The 21,407-nt window shown below is 47.9% G+C and overlaps 1 protein-coding gene across 1 annotated transcript in view; it reads left to right on the forward strand.

The window, feature by feature from the left end:
* RPA1 (replication protein A1) overlaps nt 1-19,566 on the forward strand; it is a 62,736-nt gene extending 43,170 nt beyond the window's left edge. The window contains exons 9-17 of the mRNA XM_017866876.1: nt 720-788; nt 941-1,133; nt 1,287-1,426; nt 2,493-2,641; nt 5,748-5,880; nt 11,094-11,270; nt 12,694-12,801; nt 16,550-16,636; nt 18,574-19,566. Coding sequence (XP_017722365.1) covers nt 720-788; nt 941-1,133; nt 1,287-1,426; nt 2,493-2,641; nt 5,748-5,880; nt 11,094-11,270; nt 12,694-12,801; nt 16,550-16,636; nt 18,574-18,678 — 1,161 coding nt within the window. The 3' untranslated portion in view covers nt 18,679-19,566. The remainder of the gene's footprint in view (nt 1-719; nt 789-940; nt 1,134-1,286; nt 1,427-2,492; nt 2,642-5,747; nt 5,881-11,093; nt 11,271-12,693; nt 12,802-16,549; nt 16,637-18,573) is intronic.
* Nucleotides 19,567-21,407: the final 1,841 nt, after the last annotated feature.

Genomic DNA, 21,407 nt, shown 5'->3' on the forward strand with positions numbered 1-21,407 from the left:
CTATTAGAACCTTTTTTTTTTTTTTTACAAATTATTGCTCCAATGTGTGGTGGTTGGCTAAAATTTCTTGCCCATCTGTAGCATTATGGCTGACAGAAAAGCGAAAGTGAAAATCAGATCACAAGCAACTTGAAAACATGACTTATTCTGACATTTTTGGCAATGGCCCCGAATGGGAAGTGGTTTGTCACTGAGAGGGCAACTGAAGGGAGCTGGTAAATCACCCCCGTGCAGCACCTTCCTCGTGGGCTCCGGGCGTGTCCCTCAGTATTCAACGGTTTGTGGTTTTTATTGTCAGAATAAATTAATCGTCGTTGCCCTTTTGTGCTGTTGTATTTCTCAGCTGAGGCTAATGCAGCATGATTATGGGATCAGCTAGGTGAAATTCTCGTTCTTCAGCGGGGCCAGTGACTTGAATGTGTGACTGTAAAATGCGGGTTCCGGGGATGTCCGTAGCCCTCTCTGGGCCCCATTTGTGTGTGTGCCCCTGCTCTCAAGATGTCACTTTGGTGCTGGGGTGGCCTGTGTTCGATCCCAGTGTCACTTGGTGCTGGGGTGGCCTGTGTTCAGTCCCAGTGTCACTTGGTGCTGGGGTGGCCTGTGTTCAGTCCCAGTGTCACTTGGTGCTGGGGTGGCCTGTGTTCAGTCCCAGTGTCACTTGGTGCTGGGGTGGCCTATGTTCAGTCCCGCAGCCCTAACCTGCCCACTTGCCTCTGCAGGGTGAAATCAGAGCTGCAGCTTTCAACGAGCAAGTGGACAAGTTCTTTCCGCTTATTGAAGTGAACAAGGTATGGCTGTGCTGACTTTAGAACTGACACCGCCCCGGGGTGGAGGCAGATGAGAAGACTCTGGCCCAGGGGAGGGGTGTGTGGTGACAGACCAGGGGTTTCTGTCCAGTTGGATGGTAGTCTCAAGTTCTGTGACATGGCCTCCTTCGCAGGTGTATTATTTCTCGAAAGGCACTCTGAAGATTGCTAACAAACAGTTCACAGCTGTTAAAAATGACTACGAGATGACCTTCAATAACGAGACTTCCGTCATGCCCTGTGAAGACGGCCATCATTTACCTACGGTTCAGTTCGATTTCACGGGGATTGATGACCTCGAGAGCAAGTCGAAAGACTCACTCGTAGGTAAGCTCGTGCGTGGGAAGGAGGAGCAGGGAGGACTAGCTTTCTTTGCACTGTATGGGGCGGTGTCAAGACTTCAGTGCTTGCCCTTCACCCTTTGCTGGCGTCAGAGTGGGAGCCTTGACCGCCTCCTGCTAACACGTGCCTGTGTTTTAGACATCATCGGGATCTGCAAGAGCTACGAAGATGCCACTAAAATCACAGTGAGGTCTAACAACAGAGAGGTTGCCAAGAGAAATATCTACCTGATGGACACATCTGGGAAGGTGGTGACTGCCACGCTGTGGGGGGAAGATGTAAGTGCTAGGATGGGGCGGTCAGCACACAGGAAGAGGCTCCTGGAGGGAGGCAGGTCTTTCCTGTAGGATGGGGCGGTCAGCGCACACACAGGAGCCTGGATGGGAGGCAGGTCTTGTCTGTAGGATGGGGCGGTCAGCACACACAGGGAGGAGCTCCTGGGAGTTGGGGAGGTGTTTTTGTCCTGTAGGAGTGGGCTGGTCAGCACACACCCAGGAGGAGCTCCCTGGGGTTGCTGGGGAGGTGGTCTTGTCCTGTAGATGGAAGGCGGTCAGCGCACACAGGAGGGAGCTCCTGGGGTTGGGGGAGGTGGTCTTGTCCTGTAGGATGGGGGCGGTCAGCGCCACACAGGGAGCCCCTGGCCGGGGAGCGGTCCTTGTCCTGTCAGGATGGCGGGGTCAGCACACCAGAGGAGCTCCTGGTGGTTGGGGGAGGTTGGGTCTTGTCCTGATAGCGCGGGGGTAGATGGGGCGGTCAGCGCACACAGGAGGAGCGCCTGGAGGAGGAGCGGTCGTTGTCCTGATAGGATGAGGGCGTCAGCGACACACAGGAGCCCCTGGAGGGAGGCAGTCTTGTTCTGTTGGATGGACGGTGGTCAGCGGCACACACAGGAGCTCCTGGAGGGGAGGCGGTTCTTGTCCTGTAGTCAGCGCACACACAGGAGCTCCTGGCGGGGAGGCGGTCTTGTCCTGTAGGATGGGGTCTTCAGCACACACAGGAGAAGCTCCTCATGGGGGCGGTTTTGTCCTATGAGTTGGGAGCTTTCACCGTGTAGGTGGGAAGGGTTGTGCTGTCTGGCAAATATTTGAAATCCTTTATCTTCTGTGAGATTTGCTGTGATTCAAGCTTTACGTGGGGAAACGCTCTTTCCCCCAACTCGAGGAAAGCAGTGATAGTTTTGATGTGTCTCTGAGCAGATTCTCATGTGTGAGGTCTGTCTTGCCTAGATTCCATGTACACTGATTACGTTCACTCTACTATTGACTGTTTGCCTTGTTTTCTATAAAAGCCTTCTGTGTTCTTCCTGCTAGTGATACTTGTATATGTCTGGTGTTTCTTTTACAGGCTGAAAAATTTGATGGTTCTAGACAGCCCGTGTTGGCTATCAAAGGAGCCAGAGTCTCTGATTTCGGTGGACGGAGCCTCTCCGTGCTGTCTTCAAGCACTATCATTGCGAATCCTGACATCCCAGAGGCCTATAAGCTTCGTGGTTGGTAAGTTTTGTGGGGCTAAACAAAGGGTTACTTGAGGCTGGGCTTTGAGAAAAGCTGGTTACAGTCAGTATGTGAGCTCTGTGCCAAGCGGAAGGCGTCGTCACTGAGGGGTGCAGCTCCTATGTTTCTTGGAGGCATTACGCCGTCCGAGAGGAGGGCTTTAAAGCCCCTGAACTGACGAACCTGTCATCCCAGGACAAACTTAGGGTCTGAGGAGGCAATTAAAACGTGAGTGCTGCCTGCTGACCTCGCTCCTGCCGCAGGAGGGGACGGCCAGGCTTCAGCAGCTGTGGGAGTGCTGAGGATGCCTCTCTTTCCAGGGCTTCAGCTCTGGGCCTCTGTGGTGTGGGGGGAGCACAAGCTTTCTTTCTCTGTCAAGTCTTTGGTGCCGATCACATCTTCTAGTGTGTATTCGCTGGACTCTGATCAAGTGTGGTGAGAACAATGGGCTTTTTGTTAGGATTAGATTGCTATTCCCAAAGCACTCAAGGGATGAGGAGAGCCTGTTAAAATCTCCTCACTGTATCTAGCTTTTCAGGACATTCAAACTCTGTCTTAAAAGAGTACTTTAAACTGAAACACGGGATGCAAGGATTGATGTGGTCAGAGAAAACACTTCGCCAGCCCAAGCTTCAATAATTCCTGTAGCTGTAGTCACGGGGGGGAGTGTGTCGGTTTCCAGCTGTGTCTTAGGATTTAAGCAACTAAAGAATGAGCTCATTTTACATACTCCTCCTTTGTTTTGACTCATTTGAACCAATGGCACTGGTGTCTGACCACTTTCCTGAGCCATCTTCTGGAATGTTCAGTCACTAAGCCGTCCTCACGAGCACTGTGGGCCACACGTATCTACCGCACTGCAGTGTCCGTTCATAGTCTGACCAGAACTAGCCACAGATTTGGTTTGTTCTTATTGCTTGATTTTCTTTCACGCGCTGAAGCTCCACTCCAGGTTAATTGCATTCCCACATTATCATATTTTACTTGTCAATAACCATGATCCTAGTCAACATAAAAAGCACGGCTATCCCCAGAATAAAGTAACTTGGCATTGATCAAAGACCAGTTCAGTGCACACACACTATCTGGACAAGGATTAGAGATGTTTAGATCTTGGCTATAACAATGTAGAGTTTTTACTGTAAGAAGGGCCACCTCTGGCCGGGCGCGGTGGCTCAAGCCTGTAATCCCAGCACTCTGGGAGGCCAAGACGGGTGGATCACGAGGTCAGGAGATCGAGACCATCCTGGCTAACACGGTGAAACCCCGTCTCTACTAAAAAATACAAAAAACTAGCCGGGCGAGGTGGCGGGTGCCTGTAGTCCCAGCTACTTGGGAGGCTGAGTCAGGAGAATGGCGTGAACCCAGGAGACAGAACTGGCAGTGAGCTGAGATCCGGCCACTGCACTCCAGCCTGGGTGACAGAGCGAGACTCCGTCTCAAAAAAAAAAAAAGAAGGGCCACCTCTCTCCTTGCTCTTGCTTGTCACCACTCCTGACGAGTGGTCTTTGGTGGCAAATGTGTCCTTGGAGCTTTCGAAACCATAAACTTGTGTAGCTGGTAGTGGTGAAACAGATTTATGGGCCTTGCTGTGCCCCTGTGAGGGATTTAGCCGCTGACCTGACAGGAGAAGGCAGTTGTCTGCAGCTTACGGCACCATCCATTCTGTTCGATGGTCTCTGTTTCAGGAGCCTGTTCTTTGTGCGGTTACCCACTGTCGAATGGTGTTTGGCACGCCTTTCATCTCAGGCCGGCTCCCTCTGCCGCAGCTGTGATCCTGAGCACTTTCTCCTTCGCCCCTTTTCCTTCATGTCAGTTGATGTGTGATCAAGAAGTACAATCAATTTTCATAATTTAATACAAATTAATTTAACTTCAGTATTAGCAAAAGTAAAATTTCACTAAGAAAGTAAATCTACAAGAAAAAAGATAATGCCTTCTGATTAGTTGCTCTGGTTTATAAAATCTTTTGGAACAGGCACGGTAGCTCACGCCTGTAATCCCAGCACTTTGGGAGGCCAAGGTGGGCAATTGTTTGAGGCCAGGAGTTCAAGACCAGCCTGGCCAATATAGTGAAACCTTGTCTCTACAAAAAACACAAAAATCAGCCAGGCGTGGTGGCACGTGCCTGTAGTCCCAGCTAACTCAGGAGGCTGAGGCATGAGAATCGCTTGCCAGGAGATGGATGTTGCAGCGAGCCAAGTTAGTACCACTACACTCCATCCTGGGTGACAAAGCAAGACTCTGTCTCAAAACAAAAAAAAACCACTTTTGGCTTCTGTATCAAGCATAGGAGGCCTTTCATGGAAACCCTTTTGCTGTCACAGTATATTGACTGTCCCTCTCCGTACTGATACATTTCGGGGAAGATCAGAACGCAGCTGCTGGCTGAGAATGAGCATTAGTAGCCTAAAGGACTAGCCCAGATGGCCACTTCATAGCTTACTGGTTGTTGACTTTCCCGGTTTCTGATTTTAGGCCTGGGGTGGTCCAGCCGCTGCTGATAGGCAAGGCTAGTTTAAGAAAGGATTCTTCAGTACTTTGGCAGTGATTCTCTTCACCACTGGGGGGCATCAAAGCAACTGGGATTCAAAGAGAGGTCATTCCGTTTCTTCAGTAGACTTTGGGCCAGGAGCAGTGCCTCACGCCCTGTAATCTCAGCACTTTGGGAGGCCGAGGGAGGAGGATTGCCTGAGTCCAGGAGTTTGAGCTCAGCCTGGTCAACGTAGCAAGACCCTATCTCTAAAAAAAAAAAAAAAAGAAATGTTAATGGGCCTGGGCATGGTAGTCCCGGTTACTTAGCGGGGCTGAGGTGGGAGGATCCCTTGAGCTCAGGAGGTCAGCGCTGCCTTGAACCATGATTGTATCATTGCACTCCAGCCTGGCTGACAGAGTGAAATGCTGACACCATTTTTTTGTTTAATTTAAACATTGAAAAAAAGATAGAATTACGGAGATACTGACTTCAGCCGAGGTGAGCGTGACCTGTGTGGAAGCTGGGCGGGTGGTGGGAAACCTGTGTCTGGCGTATAGCAAGCAACAAGTCGCGTGTTGGGAAGCCTATCATACCAAGGACTCGTCATCCGCTGTTTGTTCACGTTCTCAGGTTTGACGCAGAAGGACAAGCCTTAGACGGTGTTTCCATCTCTGATCTAAAGGGCGGTGGAGTTGGAGGGGCCAACACCAACTGGAAAACCCTGTACGAGGTCAAATCCGAGAACCTGGGCCAAGGCGACAAGGTACCCAGCATTCCTAACCACCTTCACGAAGGCCTGCAAAGTGTGCAGGAGGATAGATTCGGGAACTTGACTTCCGACACCAGCTGTCAGAGCTGTAATTCTTACCCGGGGCTGTGACCCGAGTGTGACGTGGGGGTTGAGATTCGCTGGCAAGGGAAGGAGCCAGGTGGGCTCATGGGAATGTGTGTTAACCCTCAGGGGACTGGAGGCAGGAGAGTCTGAAGAACTCTTAGAGTCAATTCCGAGAGAGATCTTGGAGCAGGGGTGAGTCGAGCTTTGTGGTATCGTATCAGCCGCCTTCGGGCCCATGTGTCTTTCCTGTGATCCTTCCTGCAAATTAAAGTTCCCACATATCAAAAAGACGTTTTTTGAGATGAGCATTAGTCCGGCTCAGTGTCAGACATGAGGCAGTTTCATGGGTGCTGTTCCTGGCTGTAGAAGACAGTGTATTAACCTCATAGGCTGAGAGCTGCCGGCATTCCCTGACAAGGATCGGCCCTGATATTTGACTTTTAGTTGCAGCGTTCCTGTCAGTGTTTGTAGTTAATGACCTTCCTCCCATCTTAATCTAAACCTGTATTCTGCCAGCAGTTCAGTATTTAGATCATTTATTTCTCCTTTATGCTCCTAAAATAGCAATGCCCGCTCTTTTATTTTCATCATATACAGTGTAGGTTTCCTTCCTACTCTCTCATTTCACTGTATACCCCCATCCATCACTGTCAGCAGCAGCTCTTACGGTGCTCTTATAGAACATCTCGAGAATCAAACACTGGACAGATCCTTGTTGTCCTGTCATGGGACACCCAGTCTTTCGGTTCTCTGTAATCCCAGCCACCCGGGAGGCTGAGGCAAGTGGATCGCATGAGCCCAGGAGTTCGACTGAGCAACGTGGGAGACCCCTTCTCTTAAAAACAAAAACTTACTTGCTAAAAAATGCTGACAGTCGGCCGGGCGCGGTGGCTCAAGCCTGTAATCCCAGCACTTTGGGAGGCCGAGACGGGCGGATCACGAGGTCAGGAGATCGAGACCATCCTGGCTAACACGGTGAAACCCCGTCTCCACTAAAATATACAAAAAACTAGCCGGGCGAGGTGCCGGGCGCCTGTAGTCCCAGCTACTCGGGAGGCTGAGGCAGGAGAATGGTGTGAGCCCGGGAGGCGGAGCTTGCAGTGAGCTGAGATCCGGCCACTGCACTCCAGCCTGGGCGACAGAGCCAGACTCCGTCTCAAAAAAAAAAAAAAAAAATGCTGACAATCATCTGAGCCTTGAAGTTGTCATCTTCTCGTTAGTGGGGGTTTGTTTCAGTGTGGATGGCTGGCTGATCACGGCGATGGTTGCTGAACATCGGGGTGTCTTTGTCAGTTTCTTAAAATAAGACAGCAGTGAAGTTTGCCACGTTGGGTGACTCTTCCTTTCTTTTTTTTTTTTTTTTTTGAGACGGAGTCTCGCTCTGTCGCCCAGGCTGGAGTGCAGTGGCCGGATCTCAGCTCACTGCAAGCTCTGCCTCCCGGGTTCACGCCATTCTCCTGCCTCAGCCTCCCGAGTAGCTGGGACTACAGGCGCCGCCACCTCGCCCGGCTAGTTTTTTGTATTTTAGTAGAGACGGGGTTTCACCGTGTTAGCCAGGATGGTCTCCATCTCCTGACCTCGTGATCCGCCCGTCTCGGCCTCCCAAAGTACTGGGATTACAGGCGTGAGCCACCGCGCCCGGCCTGACTCTTCCTTTCACAAAAGATTTCTCCATAGCAGGTGATGCTATTTGACAGCATTTTACCCACAGTAGAACTTTTTCAAATTGGAGTCTGTCCCTCTCAGGTCCCGTCACTGCTTTATCAACCATCGCAAAAGGATTTGCGAATTCTAAATCCTTTGTTGTCCTTCCAACAATGCTCACAGCATCCTCACTAGAAGAGATTTCATCTCGAGAAACCACTTTCCTTGCCCATCGTAAGGAGCAGCTCCTCATCCGTTCAGGTTTGATCCTGAGATTACAGCAGTTCAGGCCCATTTTCAGACTCCACTTCTGATTCTAGTTCTCTTGTTTTCATCACATCTGCAGGTCCCTCCTCCACCAACTTCTTGAAGCCTCAGTGTCAGCCATGAGGTTGGGAATCAACTTGTTCTAAACTCCTGTCAATGTTGGGATTTCAGCCTCCTCCCATGAATCATGAATGTTCCTTTTTTTTTTTTTTTAAATTTGAGACAGGGTCTCATTCTGTCACTCAGGCCGGCGTGCAGTGGCTTGATGACAGCTCACTGCAGTCTCCACCTCCCAGGCTCCCAAGCTGGGACTACAGGTGCTACCACACCTGGCTAATTGTGTTTTTTTTTTGTAGAGACGGCATTTTGCCACGTTGCCCAGGCTGCTCTCAAACTCCTGGGTTCAAGGGATCTCCCTGCCTCAGCCTCCCAAAGTACCAGGGGTTGCAGGCGTGAGCCACTGTGCCCAGCCAGCTGTTCTTAATAGCATCTAGAATGGTGAATCCTTTTCAGATTTTCAATTTACTTTCCCCAGATCCATCAGAGGAATCACTCTGGCGGCTATTGCCTCGTGAAATGTGTCTCTTAGACTTAAAAAGTCAAAATTACTCCTTGATCTGCATGGGCTGCAGAATAGATCTTATCAAGCATGAAAACAATATTAAATCTCCTTTACTGTGTGTCTCCGTTGAGGCCTCGGGTGAACAGGTGCATTGTCAATGAGCAGTCGTATTTTTAAAGGAAGCTCTTTTTCTGAGCAGTAGGTCTCAACAGTGGGCTTAAAACAGTCAATAAACCACACTATAAATAGATACGCTGTCATCCAGGCTTTGAGGTTCTATTTATAAAGCAGAGGCAAAGTAGATTTAGCATAGTTCTTATGAGCCCTAGGATTTTTGACATAGTCAGCGAGCCCTGGCTTCACCTTATAGTCCCCAGCTGCATTGGCGCCTGACAGGAGAGTCAGCTTTTCCTTTGAAGCTTTGAAGCCAGGCATTGATTTCTACTGTCTAGGATGAATGTTCTTGATGGCATCTTCTTCCAGAAGACTGTTCTGTCTCCACTGAACTCGGTTGTTGAGTGCAGCCACCTTCATTGGTGGTCTTAGCTGGATCTTCTGGAGAACTTGCTGCAGCTTCTCCATCAGCACTTGCTGCTTCACTTTGCACTTTTGTTATGGAGACGACTTATTTCCTTAAACCTCATGAACCAACATCCGCTAGCTTCCATCTTTTCTTCTGCAGCTTTTTTTTTTTTTTGAGACAGAGTCTCACTTTGTCACCCAGGCTGGAGTGCAGTGGCACAATCTCGGCTCACCTCAGCCTCCGGAGTAGCTGGGACTACAGGTGCACACCACCATGCCCTGACAGTTTTTTGTAGAGACTGGGTCTCACTATGTTGCCTGGCTGGTATCGAACTCCTGGGCTTAGGTAATCCTCTCACCTCTGCCTCCCAAAGTGCTGGGATTACAGGCGTGAGCCACTGCACCTGCCCTCTTCTGCAGCTTTCTCACCTCTCAGCATTCATAGAATTGAAGAAAGATGAGGCCTTGCTCTGGATTAGGCTTTGGCTTAAGAGAATGTTGTGGGTTGATCTTCTATCCAGACCACCACAACTTTCTCTGTATCAGCAATAAGACTGTTTGCTTTCTTCTTTATGTGTTCAAAGGAGAGAGACAGGAATAGTTAATTGGAGGATCAGTCAGCATACATACAACACTTATCAATATAAGTTCCCCATCTTATATGGGTGCAGTTAGTGGCACCCCAAAACAACTACAATAGTGCCGTTAAAGATCACCATAGGCCAGGCGCGGTGGCTCACGCCTGTAATCCCAGCACTTTGGGAGGCCAAGACGGGCGGATCACGAGGTCAGGAAATCAAGACCATCCTGGCCAACATGGTAAAACCCTGTCTCTACTGAAAATACAAAAATTAGGTGGGCCTGGTGGTGGCACACGCCTGTAGTCCCAGCTACTCGGGAGGCTGAGGCAGGAGAATCGCTTGACCCTGGAAGGCAGAGATTGCAGTGAGCTGAGATTGTGCCACTGCACTCCAGCCTGGTGACAGAGCGAGACTCTGTCTCAAACAACAACAACAAAAACAACCACCATAACGGATATAATAATAATGAAAAAGGACCAGGCATGGTGGTTTACGGCTGTAATCCTAGCACTTTGGGAGGCCAGGGTGGGTGAATCACTTGAGGTTTGGCGTTAGAGACCAGCCTGGCCAACATGGCAAAACCCCATCTCTACTAAAAAATACAAAAATTAGCCAGGTGTGGTAGTGCATGCCTGTAGTCCCAGCTACGTGGGTGGCTGAGGCAGAAGAATCACTTGAACCTGGGAGGCAGAGCTTGCAGTGAGCCGAGATCACGCCACTCACTGCACCCCAGCCTGGGCGACAGAGCGAGGCTCTGTCTCAAAAAAAAAAACAAAACAAAAATATATATATATATATACATATGATGAAAAAGTTTGAAATCTTGCAAGAATTACCAAAATGTGACAGAGAGACATAAAGTGGGTACCTGGGAAAACTGTGCATTTACTTGACCCAGGGGCGCCGCAAGTCTTCAATCTGTGAAAAATGCCCCATCTGTCAAGTGCAGTAAAGCAAAGCACAGTAAAGTGAGGTGCGCCTGTAGTTGCAGCGGAGAGTATGACCAAATGGCTGTTAAGGCCTGAAATATTTACCATTCGGCTTTTTACAGAAGGAGCTTGCTGATCCCTGGCCTAAACAAGGAAAAGGTGAATCTAGGCCTAGAAATGACTGTCGTGTTTTTAACGCGGGAGGAATGGCTGATCGTAGCTGCGCTGGATTTGCGTGGTCCGCATTCTGTATTTCCTAGATCTGTGGCCTTTGGAGGATCAGAGGATCAGGAGAAACAAATCTGTGTCTTTCATAGTCTTCCAGCAAAGAGGAAACAATTTCACTTTTGATTAACTCAGTCTAATTTAGAATTAACTCTTTTATTGTTAAGGAATTATATGCCTTAGAACTTGGCTTATTAGAACTCGGCTTATTACTTTCATGGGTTTTGTACTTGGCACATGTGATTTCTAAAACTACAGAATGAATTATTCCCTGTGATCATTTGTGATCTTGAGGATTGGCATATATAAACACTTACCACCTAAACGTAAGGGCAAGCTTTGAACTGCCTCTCAGTCTGATCCCGAGTGGGCTCACTGCGCCACGCCTCATGCCACTCTTTTCTCCCAAAGCCGGACTACTTCAGTTCTGTGGCCACAGTGGTGTATCTTCGCAAAGAGAACTGCATGTACCAAGCCTGCCCGACTCAGGACTGCAATAAGAAAGTGATTGATCAACAGAACGGATTGTACCGCTGTGAGAAGTGCGACACAGAGTTTCCCAATTTCAAGTACCGCATGATCCTGTCAGTAAGTAGCCTCGGTAGATGAGAACCACAGTTGTGTTCATTGAGGCCGTCCCATGTGCCAGGCACTGTGGTCACAACAGTAGAAACAAAGGCATTCCCGGTAGGAAGCCTGCAGGTGAGTAGGTGTGGAAGAGCTTATTCTTCCTCTTTTTCACGCCAGGAAGTGGCATTGAGATCCCCCAGCTGATTTCAGTCTTTCGTGTATGTCATACAATCATAGCGGCAGTGACAGGTGTCTGCTAATAACTGCTATGGAGATGGATTAATTTGAAATGGCATTTTTAGACAGCAGTGATTGTGCTTATGTAGCCAATGCCTGTACTGAGTTATTTTCATGTGGATAATCTATTCTCTAGCTTTAGTATCGCTGACTTCAGAGGAACCTGACGGTGTGCTGCTGTGAGATTGTTGCCTTTTTGCATTTTAAGAATTGTTTCTGGTTTTAAAATAATAATTTTAAAAATTAGCTGGGTGTGGTGTTGCACCCCTGTAGTCGCAGCTACTTGGGAGGCCAAGGTGGAAGGATTGCTTAAGCTCAGGAGGTTGGGGCCACAGTGAGCTGTGACGATGCCACTGCACTCTATTCTGAGCAACAGAGTGAAACCTTTGTTTTTTTTTTTTTTAAAATGTAGCCGGGCGCGGTGGCTCACGCCTGTAATATCCCAAAGCACTTTGGAGGCGAGAACGGGCGGATCAACTAGGCTCAAGCGAGATCGAGATCATCCCTGGCTAACCGGTGAAAACCCCGTTCTCTACTAATAAAATACAAAAACTAGCCGGGCGAAGGTGGCGGGCGCCTGTAGTCCCAGCTACTCAGGAGGCTGAGGCACGAAGAATGGCGTGAACCCGGGAACGGCGGAAAACTTGCAGTGAGCTGAGATCCGGCTCACTGCACTCCCGCCTGGGCGAACCAGAGCCAAGACTCCCGTCTCAAAAAAAAAAATGTTAAAACCCAACTTGACAACTTTTTTTTTAACTCACTCAAAACCCTTCATCCAAAGCCAGCTGCACCTGGACAGGAACTAATCTGATGAGCCTCTCTCTGTCGCCCAGGCTGGAGTGCAATGGCGCGATCTCGGCTCACTGCAGCCTCCGCCTCCCAGGATCAAGTGATTCTCCCGCCTCAGCCTCCTGAGCAGCTGGGATTATAGGCGCATGCTGCCATGCCTGGCTCATTGTTGTACTTTTAGTAGAGACAGGGTTTCACTATGTTGGCCAGGCTGGTTTCAAACTCCTGACCTCAAGTGATCCACCTGCCTTGGCCTCCCAAAGTGCTGGGATGACAGGCATGGTCTCACTGCACCCGGCCCTCTCTGGAAATTATTTTAATAAGTGGAAAAGGAACATTAACCTCTCCCCATCTTCTTAGTGTGTCTTCTTTTTATTATTTCTTTGCTGAAATAATGTAGAATTGTGTTTTTTAGGTAAATATTGCAGATTTTCAAGAGAATCAGTGGGTGACTTGTTTCCAGGAGTCTGCTGAAGCTATCCTTGGACAGAATGCGGCTTATCTTGGGGAATTAAAAGACAAGGTCAGCCACATCTTTTATAACTTTTATAACTTTTAATGGTTCTCATCCTATAACACTGACCCCACACACACACACACACACACACACACACACACACACACACACACTGTTTGAGGTTTTTTTTTTTTTTTTTTTCTTTTTTGTTTGTTTGTTTGTTTGTTTTGAGACAGAGTCTAGCTCTGTCACCCAGGCTGGAGTGCAGTGGCGCAATCTTGGCTCACTGCAACCTCTGCTTACCAGGTTCAAGTGATTCTCCTGCCCCAACCTCCTAAGTAGCTGGGATGACAGGCGCCCGCCACCACGCCCGGCTAATTTTTGTATTTTCAGTAGAGACGGGGTTCCACCATGTTGGCCAGGCTGGTCTCCAACTCCTGACCTTGTTGTGATCTGCCCACTTCAGCCTCCCAAAGTACTGGGATTACAGGCGTGAGCCACCGCGCCTTGCCCAACACTGACCCTCTTTTTGCTGTTTAATATTTTTTAGTTTGTTTCTTTTAGGTATTGTATACAGTTTCTCAGCCTGATAATTATTTAAGAGCTTATCTGATGTTATCTAATTTTGTCCATTTTGGATGTGCTTAACATTGAAATAATGTATATAAAAGTACTTTAAAACCAGAGCACTTTCTAAGTCTGAGCCACTCGTTTCTCCTGTTCCTATTAGCACTCAGAGCTAGTGTGCCTGAGATGACTTAGATCGGGAGGTGTCCTTGAAACAACCTGAATTATCACAGGCATACTTTTTTAACATAGTAAATACGTTCCAGAAAAGTGGAGTCAGATCCTGGCTTAAATGCACATATATCAAGTTCCTGGGTCTGTCCTATAAAACAATAATAATAAGTCCACATATAAGGTGCCTGCCATTTTAGCCCATCAGGTGCAATTCTTATGAAGTGACTTTCTTCCGTAAGATAACTTTGTCCATTTCAGTTTTATAAGTTTGCATTTTCACATATTAGGTTTATTTAATGCACAGAATAGATTGCTAATAATGCTGAATTTAGGAAGGGTAGTTGCTCAGATAAAACATAAGGAAGACCAATAAAAGCTATCTTTTCTGGGCCACATAAATGGGCATTTGTCTGTAGGTGGTTTTTTCCCCGATTTCCTCCAAATTGGCTGGAGCACTTGTAAAGGCCACAAAGATGAAAGGCTTTGCCATTTGTTCTGGTGTGTTTTTCTTTTCCTTTCCTGTCCCCAGTTCTGTCTGTTTGGGCTCTGCCCCTGACTCTTTTTTTAAATCGTCCATGAGATCTCTCAGAATGGTCTCAACAAATCCTGTTACAGAAATAACTAGAACTGACTTTAAAGTGTGATAGTATCTTTTGTCTGTTTTTACCTGGTCCTCAATTTTCCTATCAGATTTTAAGGCTCGAGTCAGCCTTTCAGGATTTTTTATGAGCTTGTTATATTTGACTGTTTTTACTGCTGGTGAATGAGGACATACAGAAACTTCCCCGAGGAACCGTGAGATCCTGGAGTAGGTAATGGCAGCTGCTGTCATCTTCTCCAGCTTTAACCCGTTGTTTTCTTTTCTTTCTTTCTTTTTTTTTTTTTGAGACGGAGTCTCGCTCTGTCGCCCAGGCTGGAGTGCAGTGGCCGGATCTCAGCTCACTGCAAGCTCCGCCTCCCGGGTTTACGCCATTCTCCTGCCTCAGCCTCCCCAGTAGCTGGGACTACAGGCGCCGCCACCTCGCCCGGCTAGTTTTTTGTATTTTTTAGTAGAGACGGGGTTTCACCGTGTTAGCCAGGATGGTCTCGATCTCCTGACGTCGTGATCCGCCCGTCTTGGCCTCCCAAAGTGCTGGGATTACAGGCTTGAGCCACCGCGCCCGGCCCCGTTGTTTTATTTTCATATCTGAAAGTCCAGGGGATGCATTTGGTTTGGGTTTGGGTTTTGATCAAGTAACCTTTACAGAATAGAGTTCTGTATAGCAAAGCTGCTCTCATGCTCGGCGTGACTTGCAGAAAATACTAGGCTGCTAGGCTGGTGTGAACTATTAATTTCTTTTTTTTTTTTTGTCAAGGGTCTTGATCAACTATGTTAATATAGTTATTACACATTTATTTATGCATCTTTGTACATAGTATATTCTCTAATTCCTGTTTACTAGACTGTTTTTTTAAAGAAAGAAACAAATTGCATTTGAGGAGTGACAGAGGGAAAAGGATTGTTTTTAGGCCTTCCCTAGCCTTTGCCCACTTCAACAGTCTTCTCTGCTTGCACACCAAATCAGTAGCTATAAATACAAAGGCTGAAATCATGAATTATATTAAACTTTCTTCTGAGTGTTTTTCCTTTTTTTTTTTTTATCTGAGACAAGGTCTTGCCTCGTCACCCAGGTTGGAGTGCCATGGTGTGGCACTCCTGGGCTCAGACAGTCCTCCCACCTCAGTCCTCAGTCTCCTGAGTAGCTGGGACTACTGACACATGCCACCATACCTAGCTTAATTTTTTTTTTTTTTTTTGGTAGAGATGGGGTCTTGCTATGTTGCCCAGGCTGTTCTTGAACTCCTGGCCCCAAGCAGTCCTCCCACCTTGGTCTCCCAAAACTTTGAGATTATAGTCATGCACCACCATACCTGACCTCCTCTTAATTCTTTTTTATTTTTTTATTTTTTTGGAGTCTCGCTCTGTAGCCCAGGCTGGAGTGCAGTGGTGCAGTCTCAGCCCACTGTAGCCTCCGCCTCCCAGGTTGAAGCAATTCTTCTGCCTCAGCCTCCCTAGTAGCTGGGATTACAGGCACCTGCCACCATGCCCAGCTAATTTTTGTATTTTTAGTAGAGATGGGGTTTCACCATGCTGGCCAGGCTGGTCTTGAACTCCCAACCTCAGGTGATCCGCTTGCTTCTGCCTCCCAAAGTGCTGGGATTACAAGTGTGAGCCATAGCGCCTGGCCTTAAAGTCTTAGAAAATTCCTAAGAGTGTTTTTAATTTTTTGTGTCTAGTAAAACACACATAACGAATTTGCCTTTGTAACCATTTTTTTTTTTGAGACGGAGTCTTGCTCTGTCGCCCAGGCTGGAGTGCAGTGGCCGGATCTCAGCTCACTGCGAGCTCCGCCTCCCGGGTTCATGCCATTCTCCTGCCTCAGCCTCCCGAGTAGCTGGGACTACATGCGCCCGCCACATCGCCCGGCTAGTTTTTTGTATTTTTTAGTAGAGACGGGGTTTCACCGTGTTAGTCAGGATGGTCTCGATCTCCTGACCTCGTGATCTGCCCGTCTCGGCCTCCCAAAGTGCTGGGATTACAGGCTTGAGCCACCGCGCCTGGCCTCTTTGTAACCATTTTTATGTGTACAATTTAGCGGCGTTAGGTACATTCACATTACTGTGCCCCTGTCACCCCCATCCTTTTCCAGTACTTTTTTTAATAGGCAAATTCATAAAGACAGACGACAGACTTGTGTTTTCCAAGGGTCGAGGGAAGGGGAGAATGGAGACCCACTGTTCATGGGCGGCGATTGGAAACTCCGTACATTGAGCAGTAGCTCCTTCTCCAAAACCCTCTTCTCCCGGCCCTGACAACTGCCATTCTACCTTCTGTCAATTTGATTAGTGTTTAAATTTTCAGTAAAATTCTACTCAAAACAGTTTTATGTAATGTTACCTGTAGGTTAGTCATTCCTAAGTAATTTCATACTACCCGGGAGAGTGGTTTTCAGAAGTCTTTTGAAAAGTCTTATTGGTATTTGCAAGTTGTCCTGTGGTTTCCATGTGTCAAGTTTTCTATTTATTTTTGCAGAATGAACAGGCATTTGAAGAAGTTTTCCAGAATGCCAACTTCCGATCTTTCATATTCAGAGTCAGGGTCAAAGTAGAGACCTACAACGTAAGTAAGGGCCCAGGGCAGCAGGGTTAGTGGCGGGGAGGTGCCGTTTGTCACCCACGGCAGGGCCGCGACGCTCACTGGCAGGGAGTTACTGTACACACCGTGTGCCAGACCGCGGTGCTGACTTTGCCCAACACAGGTACTGTTATTGTCCCCATTTCAGATGAGGAAAGAGAGAGAGCTTAAGTGTCCTGTCAAAACAACGGCGGCGGGTAGGGAATACTGTATGGGGTTTTTTTGTTGTTGTTTATTTTTGTTTTTTTGTTTTTTCAGTGAAATCCTAGGTTTTTTTGTCTGTGTTCTGATAAAAATTATAACGCATGCAGTAGAGTCACATCTTTGACAAATTTAGGTTGTGGATAAGTATATTAAGTATACGAGCCGGGCGTGCTGGTGTGTGCCTGTGGTCCCAGCTACTCGGGAGACTGAGGCAGGGGTTCAAGGCCAGCCTGGGTAACATAGTGAGACCCCCGTTTCTGAGTCAGTCAGTATATGAAACAAAGACCACATGTAGTTAAAACTACCTTGAAAATTCCTTAAAGTGACCATAATACTATGTATGTATGTATGTATGTATGTATGTATGTATGTATGTATTTGAGACAGAGTCTCTGTCATCCAGGCTGGAGTGCAGTGGGACAATCTCGGCTCACTACAGCCTCCGCCTCCTGGGTTCAAGTGATTCTCCTGCCTCAGCCCCTCGAGTAGCTGGGATTACCGGTTCCCGCCACCACGCCCAGCTAATTTTTGTATTTTTAGTAGAGACAGGGTTTCACCATGTTGGCCAGGCTGGTCTCGAACTCCTGACCTCAGGTGATCCACCTGCCTCAGCCTCCCAAAGGGCCGGGATTACAGGCATGAGCCACCGCGCCCGGCCGAGTTATAATCAAACGGTATTATTGAGCACTGTCTGCCAGATACTGTTCTACATGCTTCACGTGGAATATCTCACTTGAGCCTACTAACCCTATATGTAGAAACTACTGTTACCCCATTTTGCCACTGAAGGAATACATACAGAGACACGGGGGCGTTCAGAGAACAAGTCACCTGCCTAAGTCGTATGCTAGCAAGTGGCCGAGCTGAAGTCCAACCCGGGCAGCCTGACTTCAGAGCTTTGCTCTTGATCATGCTTATGAGTGTCACTGGATTTAGTAATGGCCAAGCACACAGCAGCGTGACAGCCCCGAGCTCACCTGTGCAGCCTTCCTGGGCTTCCTCCCCTCTGCCCGGAAAGGCACCATTTAGTCTGGAATGTAAACGGGGGAGTGCTAAAAACGCCCCTGCTGATGGCAGGGTGTACTCATGTATTTACCTTAATACCTGTTGTTAGGCGTGCTACTATCAACGCTAAATGAGATAGAGGATCAGATGTCACTGTGAAACAATGTCAGGAAGTGGGGTGGGGCCGGAGAGGATTTTTGGGGTCCTTCAGCCCCATCGTGTCTGGACAGGGAAGGTGAGGTGAAGAGAGGCTGCCTCCCCAGAGCTGAGACGGGACAGGCTCGGTCGTCTCCCTCTGCTGCGGATGTTCTTTCTTTCACAGCTCAGCTTTTCTTGAAAGTTTAAAAGTTGAGCTTTCAGAACTAGCTGTGTGGCTTTGGGCAAGTCACATGCCTCTCTGGTCTGTATCCCCTGCAGTAGAGAGAATAAATTAAACTAGAGAAACCCTCTAAAGTCCATCTCACGAGGATTCTAGGCTTCTGAGCGTTTGGGAGCTTGGGTAAAGAATCAGAAGGGCCTGTGCTAGAGAAAGGACCTGTTTGCTCGCCCAGCCCCAGACATCAGGACTAGGCTGTCACTCACCGGAATGACTGAACTCTGAGCCCCGTGTGTCTGTTCCCTCCCACTGGGCTCACTGAAACCACTGAAGCAAAAGGGGCTTCACTGCTCCACGCCACGCTTTCACCGCTCACAAACCGCTTCTCTCTTTGAAGGACGAGTCTCGAATTAAGGCCACTGTGATGGACGTGAAGCCGGTGGACTACAGAGAGTACGGCCGAAGGCTGGTCCTGAGCATCAGGAGAAGCGCGTCGATGTGAGGAGAGCAGTGCCGATGGGGTAAAAGTTTGCAAATAAAGAGCCAAAATGGAATCGATTTCCTCCCACCTCCGTGTGACAATCCCGTGTTAGCTACTCAGCACAGAGGCTCTTTATGGTGGACTAAGCAATTTCCTCTTGTGTGTGCGTCTCAGAACCCATCGGTAGGCAAAGGAAATACGCTCGGGTGGCTGTGGTGTAGACCTAGAGTCAGCCAGCGGTGAGTGTAAGACCAGTCACTCCCTCTGCCTTCAGGCTTTTGTCAATTTCATTATCATCAAGCAGGAATTATGTCATAAGTCACTGACCCTAACGGCAGACCATGAAGTAAATGATGTGACTAGGTTTTTGCTTCTCCAGCAGTGACCCCCCCGCCCCGCCTCACAACTTGGGTTCTTCTCAGCAGGGAGAGCTGAGAAGCATTTGTGGGCACCTGGGTATTTTAGTAAGTGTGTCTTCCTAGAATTCAAAGGCTCTCTCTTTCTAGAGGTGCTACATAGTTGTTAATGCTTGGAATGGCAATAGGGTAGAATTATTAATCAAAGGCATCTCTTTTATATCTGAAGAGTATCCTTCCTTCAGGGTTTAATAGACTGAGTCAGATGGGTCTGATACTAATCAAAATTGTCTCTTCTGAGGACTGCTGATAAGCATTGACTTGCTGTCCCCTAGGGAAATCCAAGCGACTACAAAGCGTTTCTTTAGTTTTCATTTCAATTAATGTTGCATTTCGCTTGGTGAATGCGTACTTTTTCTACCTGTACATTTTCCTGGCATTCGTATATTTTGGTTTTTTTGACTAAAGCTACGTTACACGGAAAGGATTTTGAAGCCTTTTGTTTCCCTTGCTTTGTTTTAATAAACAGTATATTCTTTGCTTGCGAATCCTACTTTCTTTGAATGCAAAGAGTTCCCGTAACTGGAAAGCGATTAATTAGCCTTCATAATAAATGTTCACTTGGGGGAGATGTTAACTCACTATAAACCCGAAGATTAGTCCAAGGCATGGAGATCCTTCTTCCTAGTGTTTGCAGCCCTGAAATGCATCTTTAAAAGCATGAAAACACTAAAAACAAAAAGCCATTTTGCCAAAGGATGCGGATGATCTGGCGCTTGGGATTTTACTGATGTTTACACAGCAGTCTAACACCAGCCAGGCTTTGAAATGTGTACAGACAGTGAGCTGGTAAGAAAACAGTAATTATGCTACTGGGCCTTTCAGTCAGCAAGAGCATGCTTGCTCTGTGTGTTCCTAATCATATTAATTATCTATCTGGTGGCAGCAACACACCGCCTGCCATTGGCTGCACATCTCACCCTCGTACCCCAGCAGTGCGGCGGTCAGTTGTCAGTCTGCTGCCAGAGGACCTGCTGTTCATCGCTGCACATGCCACCCGTGGAGGCTTTTGGAGGAGGTGGTGTCCTGTCTGTCTCCCCCATCGCTGTCCGCCCTTGACATAGGAGCCAGCCAGCCCTAGACGGGATGACTTCCGTTCCTGAGGACAGACACAGGGACTCCTGCTCAGCCTCACTAATGGTTTAGACACATTCCTTCCTACCCTTCTCTAGTCTCAGGAGATGGTAACCAGGTCGCATTTCAGTCTCTGAGGCCTCAACCATTTTTACGGAAGTTCTTTTCTGTCTGACCTTGCCTATGAAGCACCGACTAGAAAATTACAGTCTTCAGCCTCTTCTGGATTGACAAATTGTGGGTGGGAAGTGGTGATCTAGCTTTCAGCCCAGTAACCAGTCTCTTACGCCTACTACTCCCAGCATTCCGTCCTCTCCCCACGTGTCTGTCCACACAGCGAAGAGGCCTGAGCAGCCGTGGCACCAGGACGCATCCAGGGAACATTAACGCCCGTCCCCGCGCCTTCTCAGTGGCCAGTGTGACGAACCCAGCACGTCTCCGTGGATGTGACTGGAAACCCAGGGGCAGTGCTGGGGGGTAGGGCTCCCTTGAGAAGGACGTTTCAAACAGATTTCCCCACTAAAAGGTCAGATCACCAGCAGAGGAGTGTCAGAAATTGGCTCCACTATTGGGCTTTTAAGAGATTTTGGTCCCTGAGGGTTGCCTAAATAGATTCTGGCCCACAGTTCGTAGAATTCTCTTGGATATAGTTTACCTCGAAAGGCTATTCTTGTGGTTCTATTTCTCCTCTTTCACTTAGAGATCAATGTTGATTTTGCGTACACCATGACATCAGCGTTAAGCAATTAGGAGAAAAAAATCTAATGATTTCGCCTTTATTTCAAGCGGTTCTTGAATTCCCTCCAGTCTCATTGTGAAAGAGGCAGGGAAAAAAATTAAAGGGTAATAATCTGATTTCTGTCCGTATTTCCAATGTTTTATGCTTTCCATTAAAACCTTGCTAATCTCTCGCGTGCTGTCCTGTTTTAAACTGCGGAGTCAAAAAAGTTCCCCTCCCCCACTTTTGTTTCCTGAGTGGGCTGTCTTCGAAAAGTATAAATACTATTGATCGTGGTATTTAATACACTAATGAAACCCATGGTTATTGACTACATAATTAATATACTGTCTAAAAGTGAAGTTTGGCTGCCCAGTATGTAAAGGTTTATATTGACTCCTGTTTCTTTGGCAATATGCCGCCCAGGGTTTTATTTATAGAGAATGAAGCAGGTTGTTTGGTCTCCTTTGCTGCTTTTCACTTGTTGGAAGGCCACTATTCCCCCAGTAAATTGATTGCTTCCTTGTCTCAAAGAGAAGAAT

This window comes from Rhinopithecus bieti, unplaced genomic scaffold (genome assembly GCF_001698545.2).
Source record: "Rhinopithecus bieti isolate Rb0 unplaced genomic scaffold, ASM169854v2 scaffold_22, whole genome shotgun sequence".
NCBI classification, from domain to species: domain Eukaryota; kingdom Metazoa; phylum Chordata; class Mammalia; order Primates; family Cercopithecidae; genus Rhinopithecus; species Rhinopithecus bieti.